The sequence below is a fragment of the Scardinius erythrophthalmus genome (assembly GCF_964197995.2).
Source record: "Scardinius erythrophthalmus genome assembly, chromosome: 8".
Lineage (NCBI taxonomy): Eukaryota > Metazoa > Chordata > Actinopteri > Cypriniformes > Leuciscidae > Scardinius > Scardinius erythrophthalmus.
This window is the reverse complement of record NC_138228.1, coordinates 40,359,012-40,372,700: the sequence shown is the minus strand read 5'-3', so window position 1 is coordinate 40,372,700 and position 13,689 is coordinate 40,359,012. Positions and strand designations below refer to the sequence as shown.

At 38.0% G+C, this 13,689-nt stretch overlaps 1 protein-coding gene across 1 annotated transcript in view; it reads right to left on the bottom strand.

Annotated features, from left to right (window-relative positions):
* veph1 (ventricular zone expressed PH domain-containing 1) overlaps positions 1-13,689 on the bottom strand; it is a gene marked incomplete at its 5' end in the record, with an annotated part of 107,423 nt that overhangs the window by 27,644 nt on the left and 66,090 nt on the right. The window contains 3 exons of the mRNA XM_081372552.1: positions 2,688-2,822; positions 6,476-6,615; positions 8,879-9,225. Of these exons, the coding sequence (XP_081228678.1) occupies positions 2,688-2,822; positions 6,476-6,615; positions 8,879-9,225 (622 nt within the window). The remainder of the gene's footprint in view (positions 1-2,687; positions 2,823-6,475; positions 6,616-8,878; positions 9,226-13,689) is intronic.

Below are 13,689 nucleotides of genomic sequence, written 5' to 3'. Positions count from 1 at the left end.
CTTGATTTCCACACACACAAAAACGAATTAGGCAGCATTTTCAACACTGATAATAATAAGAACCATTATAAGTAATTGAGCACCAAATCAACATATTAAAATGACAAAAAAAAAAAAAGCATGTAAATATAGGGTGTAAACTTTATATATAATTCTAAATAGGATGTATGAAAAAACAATGAGTGAATTACATTACCATTATCAAGTGTCTATCAGAGTTAAGTTTAGTTCTGTTTAGTTTCATTGTGTTTTGGCTTCATTTACCCCGTTCTCGTTTGGCCTGTGTTCCCGGTCATTGTTAGTTTCCATAGTTACTCATTAGGTCCACACCTATTCTTAGTTCTGTTAATAACTCCAATTTAAGCACCTAGTTTTCTCTGTTCAGTTTTCGGACTTGTTTTGGTTTATGTGGTTTCCTAAGTGTTCTTAAATAGTGGTTAAAAATTGTTCTTGTTGAATTCTTCCTCGTTTGTACTGTGCAACGTTGTACACAACGTTACAGTCTCTGATTTTACCAGTAAATTAAAATAGGGTCTACACTTTTTAAAATGTACAATATGTAATCTAACCAGTAACAGAGCATGTGTCTAACACAAATTCTATATTTTCAGCCAAGCAGAATCATGAACATTTTTGTTCTGTTATCATTTCCCTGTGCAACGGACCAGGACCAAGGTCGAGCCTATTCAAATCCACCCCTGATGTAATACCAAATTTAGCATTTTTATGAATAGTACTTTCTGTTTAGTGGAATGTCGCAAAAAGTTCTGAGAAAGTCAAAACAGCACTATAAAAGAACCATAAAAGTAGTCCAAATAGCTTGTGTGCCATTTTCCAAATCTTCTGAAAACATACAATAGCTTTGTGAGTAACAGACCAAAATTTAAGTTTTCACTGATAACCCTTGTTGTTGCTCTCAAATCTTAATTTCATTACTCTATATGCACAATGCAATTAGCCATGTGACACGCAAAACATGTGCCATTTGCATGACTGTGATTGCATACCTTCAGAAGAATTGTCGATAAAAATGTAATCGATAAAACTTATCGATGATCCATTAAACAAGGTCATCATTTAAGTCCGTAGTTTTGAGGTGAATGCGACTCATGCGCTAAACATGCAGCAGAAACACAAAGAAAAATGAAGCCAGCGTGCCATTGTTACATATTGTAATTGTAAGTGTATTAATGTCTTCAAGCCATGCAATGGCAGTGCTTCGAAGTTACAAACTAAACGTGGCGCAAAAGCAACGAGTGTAAACTGTTTACACATGCATCAGTGGTGATTTTTCATACAAAAAAAAAAGTTTGATCTCTAACTGAAACAAATATGCTTTTTCTGCTAGTTGAGAACTTTTAAACGATATATGACAAGTCTAATTGTTATGTAGGCTACTTTGATTTTACAGATCACATTTAAATGTAAAACAGTTCTATTTTTCACGTTATGAAACTAGAGCACTTCTAATTATGTCAGCAAATTTAAAAGCACTTGTTTAGTGATGTTCATATTCCCTATATTCACTGTAAAGCCAAACTTCTAAGCTTTAAAATTACATCTATAGATCTTGTTCTTCTCTGGCCAATGAACGAACACGGTGTGTTTATGATTCAGGCTGCATCACAAGTCAGAAATCAGATTGTGGATCTGTAGCATTCCAATATTTCATCCAGTTCCTTTTGCTTGAAGATCAGATTCATCACGCCAGTATGGGGACGAAGCTAGTCATAGGTCTGTGCAGAGGACTTGTGTGGTTCTTGAGGTCTTTGCTGAGGATCTGTGCCGCTGGCTGTCGTGTCGATGAGGTCGTCACAGTGGATTGTCTAGTTGACAGGATCTCTGCAGACATTCAGGGCTGTGGTTTTTAAAGCTACACTGCGTAATTTTTTAAGCTGATTCTTAGCAAAAAACACTTTGTTCTTTCAAAATGATATGTGCTCATTAATGTGTAATTACTTCTACCAACTAATCAAGTATTCTCGTAAGCGTAGAATCTGCCATTTAGAATACATAGGAGCGAGTCGCTCGAATGGCGGAAGCCATGTTGCGCCTCCATCTTGAAAATACATTAGCCAAAGAGGGACATACCTGGAAATTCAAGCTTCGCCTTTCGCGTTTTTACACTCAGTGGCATTGTGACGAATGCGAGGGGGAGATTACTCGCGACTGCCGGCAGATTTCAAATAATACGGCCACCGTAGGAGTTAAAACGCCCTCGGAATGGGAGGGGCTAGAAAGTAATATTCGGTTGGTAGTCATAAACAATTTCACCGCTAGATGGGAGAAAATCCTACGCAGTGTAGCTTTAAGTAACATAATAACTTAGTAGCACCCCTGCTTCGGATTTAAGAGGTTAAGGTTAACAATTAATCGATTAATTGATTGTTTATTTAAACAGCGATCGATTATGGGAATTTATGTAAATTGACATCCATACTTGGAATATAGCACATGAGTTGTGTGGACCACTTTGATGGTACCATTTTGTCTTTTTTTGAAGTGAACAATCCCCTTGAAACATCATGGGTGGGTTAAAAGCAGATGGGCTGGAGTGTGAAGTCAAATCTAGCTTCATTTCTCAGGTAGAGGGAGGTGCTGACTGAGTGGATACATGTTGGTTCATATGAGTGTGTGTTTGTGTGAATGACAGACAGACAGAGAAAGAGACACGGTAGAGACTTTACCTTCTTGTGAGGAACAGTTGTCTGGGTCATGGCCAGCTCAAAGCTGTGTGCTCCCGTCAGCTGTGTTTTCTCCCAGAGTTTCCTCAGCTGCTGTACACACTCGTCCTGACAGCACAACGCCTCGCTCACTTTACTCTGCACACAGACAAGAGACACTGCTAGCTTGCCAAGATTCACGCTACTCATAATTAGAGGTTTGTAAAGGCAAGCATTACATTTGCTGCTGCTTATGGTAAGATAAGATTAACCTCTAAGCCAAAGTATTAAACATCTACATATGTAACTTGTCCCACACCAAGAACACCCTAGAATCCATCATAACATCCATCATAAAATGTCATAATCATTTGTTAACAAACAAGTAAACAAGCTAATTTTTTTCTGCATTAAATTATTACATTGTTTAAATTAATACGCTAACTGTGATTTTGTATATGTACATTTCTGAAATACATAACTTAGACAGTTACCTCTGAAAACAGATCGCTCTAAATTGATCGACTCATGCATTTTCTGTATAGCTGCTTTGAAATGATGTGTATTGTGAAAAGCGCTATACAAATAAATGTGAATTAAAGGGCACCTATTATGCAAAATTCACTTTTACATGGTGTTTGAACATAAATGTGTGTTGGCAGTGTGTGAGCAAAACCACCCTAGAATGATAAAAATCCACCCAGTAGTTTTTTTACAATCTCAATAAATCACAAGCACTGTCTCAGAACGCCCTGTTCTAAGATTGCTCTCACTGTGACGTAGAATTGCGCTAAGCCCCACCAACGTGTTTGATTGACAGTCTGGTTTTGGCATAGACCCCGCCCTCGGTGATCTGTTCTGTACACCATCGCCATTGTTTCAACGACAGCCGGTAATGTCTCCTAAGAAGTGTAGGTGTTCTGTTGTGGGATGTAAGAATGGACATACTAGTCTTAACTTACATCAGAGCCACTGAAAACGCAGCGGATGGATTTTATTTATTTAGAAAAGGCGCCACTTAAACTTCCTAAATACAAGAATCATTTTCTGACTGACTGTTTAGTGAACGAGGGTCAAAGTTAAGGTCAAGTGTGGGTCAAAGGTCAAGTTCCTCAAGTGTGGATCGTTGCCTACTGTTCGCGATCCAACGTCACCTCCAGAAGAAGTAAGTGTATTTTATTATTTTTGAGCAAATAGTCATTTCAATCGATGTCAGCCAGTTCAACAACAAATGCATCTAAAGCTATTTATTGTCATCGTCATAGGATGTCTCAACAAACAACGTCAGACAGTTTTATGTCACATATATTATTTTTTGCAGCAATAACAAATGTAAAATGAATACCTCTATCTCCATAGACAGTATATAAACGTCTATCTCGTTGCAGCATTTGTTTTCTGGTTCTGTAACGTTAGCCATCTTCTCATATTTGCCACATAAGCGTGTGTGTAAGTTAGTTTAAAAAAACTGCGCGAAAGTTATCACAATTCGTGTGTGTGTTGCACATCCATAATTGCAAAGGGGACGCGATTAAAACTCTACAAGTACATAAATGTATCATATAACCATTCCGAGACGTTTACTCCATTCTCATTCGTGTTTATTCTGTGCCGGACTCTCTTCATCATCTGGGTCCAGCAGCAGGGCGGGGATATGCAGCTCATTTACATTTAAGGTGGTACACACCAAAACAGTTCTTTTTAAAACAGGCCCCAAAAATGACATTTTCAAATGGTTATAATAAATTAACTGCGGGGAATTTTGTGCTGAAACTTCACAAATACATTCTGGGGACACCCAAGACCAATATTACATCTTGTAAAAAGGGGCATAATAGGTGCCCTTTAAATTGAATAACCCTCAACCAACTGCCTAGAAACCACCTAGAAACAACCGCACAGCAACACCCTGGTAAATAGCAGGCTCATTTTGTAAATTTACAAAAATAGTTTAATTTGAAAGTAGTTAAACTATAGTCACTCTACTGTATATCAACTTACAGATCTGTTTTGCCCTGTCCATTGCTATGGTTGCAACGTCAATCAATGCAGTTTAGAGGTAGGGTCGGCAATTCGTTTTATTAACACTTTTTGTTATACTGGTTGAATCTCTCTTCACATCCTAATAGCAATCAATAATAGAAGTGGTCTACATATAGCCTGGTTAAAACCAGACCATTCTCAGTAGTTATGGTCTGGCAAAGCTTCATTAATAACTCATTTCCAAAGGGGCGTCACCAACGGACGTCGCTCAAATGCCTCTGGGCGCAATTGGACAGACCTAAAACCAATCAGAGCGATCGTCATCGTGTAAAGCCATATGCTGCGTCCCAATTCGCCTAACTTACACTACGCCATCAAAGTATGTACTCTTTTTGTGAAGAAAAGGTATTTACTTTTGAATGTGTAGGAAAAAAGTAGGCAAGCTTTGGGACATACTACTTCGTCATCTTTATCAGACGGATCTGTCGCGTGCATCCTGTCACGTAAACTGCCCCGTCAATCATCTTGTCACAGTTAAAATCCTCTATTAAATCTAATTTCCTACCGTTTCGGAGAGAAATGTAGTAGCATGTTCATCTGCCAGTGGGTCTTTCATGGAGACTGTCCTCATGTGTTTGCAATTTGAATATAATAAAGCATTTAAAAGTTGGTGGCTTCACCAACGGCCGTCGCTCAAATGCCTCTGGGCGCAATTGGATAGACCTAAAACCAATCAGAGCGATCGTCATTGTGTAAAGCCCGCCTCAACGTTTCTGATTGGTGCCGCGATTTTGACGGATTAGAAATCGGCTTGAATGAGCTCTTTGCCAGACTACTTGCAGAGCAAATCTAAATTTGCCGGAAGTTGTCTGGGTTTTCCCAGCCTAGTCTACATATTTAAATTCGGTCCAAATGCAATGATACGATGTCCTACCTGCCTGTCAACATATGCATTTCCATACTTCCGCACACCCTGCTCGCGCCGAAATCACACGTCATCAGCACGTTAAAGCTATGCTTAGTTGTAGACAGACAGTTACCGAGCGCCGCAAATAAACAGCAGCAGCCTTTTACAGAAACTCCTAAACCAAAACAACAAGCTTATGCTGCTTCACACTATGTTGTAACCCGTGACGTTCTACCCAGAGCTGTTCACGTCCTCAGACTACAATTTATGCGTTTCTATGACAACACTATCAATGCAGAAATTAATCTGCAGCAGTCAGGTGGTACAAGTAAGAGCTCTGTAAGTTGTTTACGTTGATTATTATTGTAATGTTATATGGTTTGAGACATGAGGTAATTTAACTTTGTCTCTCGTGATGCTTTGCAGACTCTGCTGTGTGCATTCATGTTTTAAAGGGGGTGTTGCTTTGGAGACGCTCTGAAGGGAGGGTGGGATCTCATGCTTTCAAAGCTGACTTACTGTTGCTAACCGCTCAGCAATTGCCTACCAACTACCACAAATAATATTTACAACTGTTATTTATTCCCCTCAATGATACATTGACACATACACAAACACATTTGTTTATATTAGTCTAAACATCTCATAGACTTCCATTGTTTTCATATCAGGTTAGTGATAATTTTCAAACCTAACCCCTACCCTTAAACAGAACCCTCACAGAAACCTCTGCAGATCACTAGATTTTAATATGAACCCGATTTGGCCTATTTATCAGCCTTTTAATGAAGTGAGGACACATAAAATGGTTGTCATGATATTTCATTATCTAAGTGAGAACATCTGGCCCTCACAAATATAGATAAACACACTCACACATCCCCACACATCTTGCCACAAAAACAACATGTCTGACTGTTACCTGCAGTGCCAGAAGCATGATTTGGATCCAGAGGTGTGGCTGGCAGCTACACAGGGAGAAACAGGACTTTCCATAGAGGCAGTAGTGTCCTTTCAGTGGACAGGAGAATGACAGCTTAGCCACACAGCCACGATGGGAGTCTGGAGTATAACACACACATAAGCACAGGAGCATGAATTGCTTATGAATTCCTTCATCAAAAATGTGACCTACTTCCCAAAACCACATAATATCCTAAAATAAACTGCTCCATCTTGTAATACAATAGTGTTTGGTATTAAAGTCCCTTGATTCTCCAGATGTGTTTCTGAAACAGCTCTTTCAGAATAACTGCTTTAGTTCACATTGTCTTTTTTGACATGGCTCAAGCACCAATATTTTTATAAAATAAAAACTATATTTTGGGCTATATGGTGGTGATGTTAATTCCTCTTATTGACTCAAACATTACTATACCAGTAGGTGGCAACCAGTGAATGTCGTCTTATGATTAAGTCACTGAATTCTTCACTCAACAGTTTTGTTCAATCATCATAAGCATTTTATCCACAATAAAGCAGATCTAAAGCATAACTTGTCAAACTATATAAAAAGGCCAAAAATACTTCATTAATAATGAATAAATTGTGCTTAAAGTAAAGTTTCAATAACGTCTTTATGTCCCGTAAAATGTATGTGTATAGCACTTTTCATAATACACAATTTTCTTCAAAGCAGCTTTACAGAAAATAATGATGCTAAAATGTATATCATCTTGATATATTCTCATTCTTCTGCTTAAGACTCAAAAAACCTTCTCATGTAGCGAAGAGGCATGTTTGTTCAGTGGGTCCAACCAATGAAATGCTTCTTCACTGTCAAATTCGAATGCTATAGTTGTGCGCTTCAAAAGGGAGACTAATTGCTAAAAGGACTAGAGTAAAAAACAAGAGATCTATCTAGTGATGTCTGCCAATAATAGGACACTGCTCAACAAATCTTTCACAAAATCACTTTCTGACATTAGCTATTTTCCATGATCTGTTAAGTATGACTGCACTGAATCCCTCAAACTGACACACATAAACGAACTCACGTGTATCCCGCAAGTTCAGCAGGTCTCCGACTGATCCATTATCTTACTGTTTCTCAGTGGGAGAGCTGTTGAGTAATGTGAAGGTGAGGCAGAGACCCGGGGAGTGCAGGGGAGATGTTAAAATCGCTTTGCCAAGCAACCCTTTGCTTGTGGGGTCTGCCACCCACAGCTTAATTGTAGCGTATTACACTTAATGAACAGATAGCTGATGATTAGTGGTGTTTGAAAAGGCAAGCATCACTATTACTATTGTTCATACTCATGGATTTGAACAAAGAATTGAACCTAATTAACTTAACTTCAGCGCATAACTCATCAAGCAATGTGCTAGTGAAGATGATACATCAAATCAGCTTATTGAGGAGAGGTGTGCTTGTAAAGCAACTGGACTTATGAATTCCTGACGGGATTGTTATGAAATTAAGTGGCGGTAAGTCACTGTCTTAATGAGTGAGTCATTGAGTCAAACAGCTGATTCATTAATCCTTCACTCATACGATTCATTCAAAAACGCAGATTCAGTTTTGTTTGGAACTATTTTCTTTGGCAAAACATATCAAAACAGACAAAAGCGTGTCTAAAATTGAACCAATTTAATATTAACCTGTGTAATAAAATCAATATCACATTTGGAATCGTGCTCGGAAAAAACAGCACTCTTGCTCATGTGATATTGCTTAACTATTGTGGCAGAGAGTTTTGCCAAGGCAAGGACAACTTTCTCTACAGAAAATGTTAGTTCTACATTATGGTCAATAGCCAATGTCATAGCTAATATTATAAATCATGTTTTGGCCATTGACTCAAACAATGGAACAGCTTCTATCGAGCAATTTATGCTAATTTTAGTGCAATTTGGCATCCAAATATAAATATAGGGTACAAAAACAATATCATGTACTAAACTCTGCAATCTAATGAAAAAAATTAGCTCATATGTGGATAATGTGTATTTCAAACAAAATTTCTGGGCATGTGAAGAGCAGTATCTGGTGCTAACATAACCATAACAGTGGGGAACTGACTAAAGAGGTTAGACCACTCAGCATGCAATCCCAGTGTGTAATTGGTGTTTACATTTCTAACATATCTAAAAATATGCAAGGAAAGTGTTCTCTTCATGTTGCTAAACCAGCAAAAAACAAGAATTAGCAGCTGACATGAAATTCAATCTTGAATAATCATTCACATCTATTTTGCCTCCAATAATAAGTAATTTCTAAAAGAGAGTGAGTTGTAGAAGAGAGTTGTCCTGCTGCATTACACTTGAATGTGAGGTATTTTTGAACATGTTTCTGTGTGGATAGTTCTTAGATATGACGGTTTACCTTCAATGACACAGTGCTCAGGTATGGGGATTAGTTTGATCATTTCGGCACAGAAGGTTTTGATTTCCTTCATGTTGTCTCTCAGGTGGACCCAGAGTCGATCTCCCTCCCGGGGGTCTCCAACCTCCACCTTTTGCCCCTCACTGTTTGGAGAGGTGTCAGGTTGATTTTTTGTGGGATCTTTGTGGTTCTCCTGCAGGGTTGAGGGGACAGGACCAGTCTCTGGGCTGGGACTGGCCTCACAGACATTGAGTTCTGTGCTCAGATCCACCAACCCCTCTCCCTCTGGACTGCTGTCAGAGTTAACGGATTGTGTGCGTACAGCGTGAAGAGCCAGACTCTTTGACCTGAACATGAGAGAACAGCACAACTCAAAATACAAAAACTCAGAGTCACTTCACTTTTTTTTGTGAGTTAAAAAGGACCATACTATAATAGACTATGAAGAACATATATTTTTTTTGCAGTTTTATAGTATTTCCCTGAAGCCCACTTATGTCTTAGGGTGTGCTTACACTTGTATTTTGGTTCTCTTGGTTCTTTTGGTCCAGACCAAAAAAGAAAACACATTTAGTCCTGGTTCGCTTAGCATCCACACTGTCATTTTTAACACCAAATATACATTTTTTTTAAAACAGCTTTTATTATGTATATTTTGTGACGGAACTTACCGAACATCCAAAACAATGTTGTGTGCTGGGCTAAATGTGCTTGTTGTATGTGTGTACATATGATGGTATTTTTACCATATGAGAACCCTTCAAAGTGTTAAGGGGTCTAAACAGTGCCAGGTATTTCTCTTTTGCACATAAAAAGAGAAAATTAATTTTTATGAGTCTACTTAATGAGTCTACTCCATCAGGATACTCCTATAAGCATGAACCCCGTCTGATTGGTCGTGGCGGCGGTGTTGCTATAATCTATAAAGATATTCTTACTGTTACTCAGAAAACAGGTCACAGGTTTAATTTGTTTGAAGTACTTGTACTAAATGTTACTCTCTTAGATGTAAGAAAGAAATCCCTATTATCTTTAGCCTTGGCTACTGTATAGAGACCGCCTGGGCCTTACGCTGATTTCCTAAAAGAGTTTGCAGACTTTCTCTCAGATCTTTTGGTCAATGTCGATAAAGCATTAATTGTTGGAGATTTTAACATACACGTAGATAATTCAAATGATGCGTTAGGGACTGCGTTTACAGATTTATTAAACTCCTTTGGGGTCAAGCAAAACGTAACTGGTCCCACTCATCGTCTTAATCATACACTCGATTTAATTATATCACATGGAACCAATCCAACCGATATAGATATTATACCGCAAAGTGATGAAGTCACTGACCATTACATGGTCACTTGCATATTACGTACCGCTGAGATTTGTCATGTTGCGCCACGTTATCGACCAGGCAGAACAATCCTTCCAACAACTATAGATAATTTCTCAAATAGCTTACCTGATCTATCTCAGCTGCTCAGTGAACCCAAACAAACAGATGAACTAGAGGAAATGACTAGCACTATGAGCATCATTTTCTCTAGTACATTAGACATCGTTGCACCAATTAGATTAAAAAAGGTTAGAGAGAAAAGTAAAGCACCATGGTACAACAGTGCTACGCATGTTCTAAAGAGAGAAACTCGTAATTTAGAGCGTAAATGGAAACAAACCAACTTAGAGGTCTTTAGAATCGCATGGAAAGACAGTATGTCACGTTATAAAAAGGCCCTAAAAGTGGCCAGGGCTGAGCATCTCCGCAAACTAATAGAAAACAACCAAAATAATCCTAGGTTTTTATTTAACACCGTCGCTAGACTAACAAATAAACAGACATTACCGGAGCAAAATATTCAGTTAAAGTTTAGTAGTAATGATTTTATGAATTTCTTCACTGAGAAAATAGAAAGCATCAGAAACACAATTGTAAATGTACAATCTTTAATGGTGTCTTATGATTCAGCCTCAATTATCACCCCGCAAGAACAATTACAGCGCTTTGCAACTATAGGAAAGGAAGAGCTAAATAAACTTATCATTGCATCTAAACCAACAACGTGTTTATTAGATCCAGTACCAACTAAACTACTGAAACAAGTGTTACCTGTAGTGGAAGAGCCTCTCCTCAATATTATTAACTCGTCTATATCCTTAGGTTATGTTCCAAGAATATTCAAGTTGGCAGTTTGTAACGGACAAACGTTACTTTTTGTAATTCTGTACTTTTTGTATTTTTGTTCAAGTATTTTTGTTAAGACCTGGTTGTAATGTATTGGAGTCACGGGCAGTAACAACAGGAACAGTTAGAGGGCGCTATTGCCTGGAGGTAACTGGGTATATAAACACTGACACCATAGAGTAAGACAGTTCGTTTGGTAGAGGGAAATCTCAGGATTGATCTTGTGCTACCTTCTTTCTCATCCTAAGTCCTGTGTTGAGAACTCTTTGAGTTTCTGCTCAACTGTGAGTATGGTTTGGTTTATTTTTGATGTTGTGTTTGTTTGAGATCACTGATATTAGTTATTTGATTTCTTTCTAGAAAGGACTTTTCATTTACCACATGTGCTTTTGTGAATGGCTTTGCACATGGTCAGCTATGTGGCACTGAGGACAGCTATGCACTAAGCATCTGCATTTCAAACGATCTTTTCTCGTATGGAGGATTATAGGATTGCTATCATTGCATCGCACTCAATCTTTGCATCGCTCTCAAATAACTTTGGGGATCTGAAACTCATTACATCTTCAGCACTTCATCATCGTCACACACCTTATCCAAGACAAGACATGCCAAGAGATAAGTTTTCTTCATCTCATTGACTCTTTGTTGAGGAGACAAAGACCTCCAAGATCTCTGACTTTGTTTCTATTGTCTTTTTTGACACATTTATTAAGCACTGGTGAATAAAATAATATAAGCAAATGATCATTTGGTTTGTGAAGAGTGATTTTTATCAGTACATGTCAGAATTCTGTTGAACCTCCTCAGAGTAACATCTTTCAAAGAAAGGAGGAGTTACAAGTTATAAAACCTCTCATTAAGAAACCACAATTAGATCATAATAATCTAGCAAATTATAGACCCATTTCAAATCTACCTTTTATGTCTAAAATACTAGAAAAAGTTGTGTCCGCTCAACTGTGCTCTTTCTTGCAAGAAAATGATATCTATGAAAAGTTTCAGTCTGGATTCAGGCCACACCATAGCACAGAAACTGCGCTCGTTAAAATTACAAATGATTTACTTTTAGCTTCTGACCAAGGCTTTATCTCAATACTAGTTTTACTTGATCTTAGTGCTGCGTTCGACACTATAGATCACAAAATACTCTTAGACCGACTACAAAACTACACTGGTGTTCAGGGACAGGCATTAAACTGGTTTAGATCGTACTTATCAGACCGTTACCATTTTGTCTGCGTAAATGGTGAAAAATCGAAGATAACGTCAGTAAACTATGGTGTACCGCAAGGATCTGTGCTAGGCCCTCTGCTATTCTCAATATATATGCTACCACTTGGTAATATTATAAGAAAACATGGAATTAATTTCCACTGTTATGCTGATGACACTCAATTATATATTTCATCACGACCAGATGAAAACAATAAATTATCTAAATTAACAGAGTGTGTTAAAGATATAAAATACTGGATGACATGTAATTTTCTGCTATTAAATTCAGATAAAACGGAGGTATTACTTATTAGTCCAAAAAACTGCCCACAAAATCTCTTACAATACAACTTTAATTTAGAAGGGTGTCCTGTTACTTTATCCTCTACAGTAAAAGACCTGGGTGTTATATTAGACCGCAACTTGTCTTTTGAAAATCATATTTCATATGTTACAAGAACAGCCCTTTTCCACCTTAGAAACATTGCTAAGCTACGTAACATGCTATCTGTTTCTGATGCTGAAAAGTTAGTTCATGCATTCATGACCTCGAGACTAGATTACTGTAATGCTTTATTAGCTGGTTGTCCTGCATCCTCAATAAACAAGCTACAGTTAGCTCAAAATGCAGCCGCTAGAGTTCTTACTAGATCAAGAAAATATGATCATATAACACCAATTCTGTCGTCTCTACATTGGTTACCTATAAAGTTCCGTATTAATTACAAGGTACTGCTACTGACTTATAAAGCCCTAAATGGTTTAGCTCCCGTGTATTTAACGGATCTTCTATCGCCCTACAATCCATTGCGCTCTTTAAGATCACTAAATTCGAGGCTTCTGGTCATTCCTAGGATATCTAAGTCCACTAAAGGAGGGAGGTCGTTTTCACATTTAGCTCCTAAACTCTGGAATGGCCTTCCTGATATTGTTCGAGGCTCAGACTCGCTGTCCCAGTTTAAAACTAGATTAAAGACGCATCTCTTTAGCCAAGCATTCACATAATACTTACCTTTTATACTACAGTTGAATCAGATTGAATGCATTAATATTGCGAACAGCAGCTACGCTAATTATTTCCCATATGCTTTTCTGTTATTATCTCGGGACGCTAGTCCCGAGGTAAATACAGATCGTCAGCTCCAGTTTGTATCCAGCCTCTCATGGAAACTACAGATTCTTCAACACCCGTGCAGAGACGACTCGGCGCCTGTGAAGAGACGACTCGACGCTGGTGATATGTTTATGCCCTAAATCAATACGTGATTAACTAACTGTATTTTTCTATGTACATTTCTGAAATGCACTTTCTGTAAAGCTGCTTTGAAACAATATGTATTGTGAAAAGCGCTATACAAATAAATTTGAATTGAATTGAATTGAATTGAATAAAAACAAAGATCTGCAGCAAGGAGAC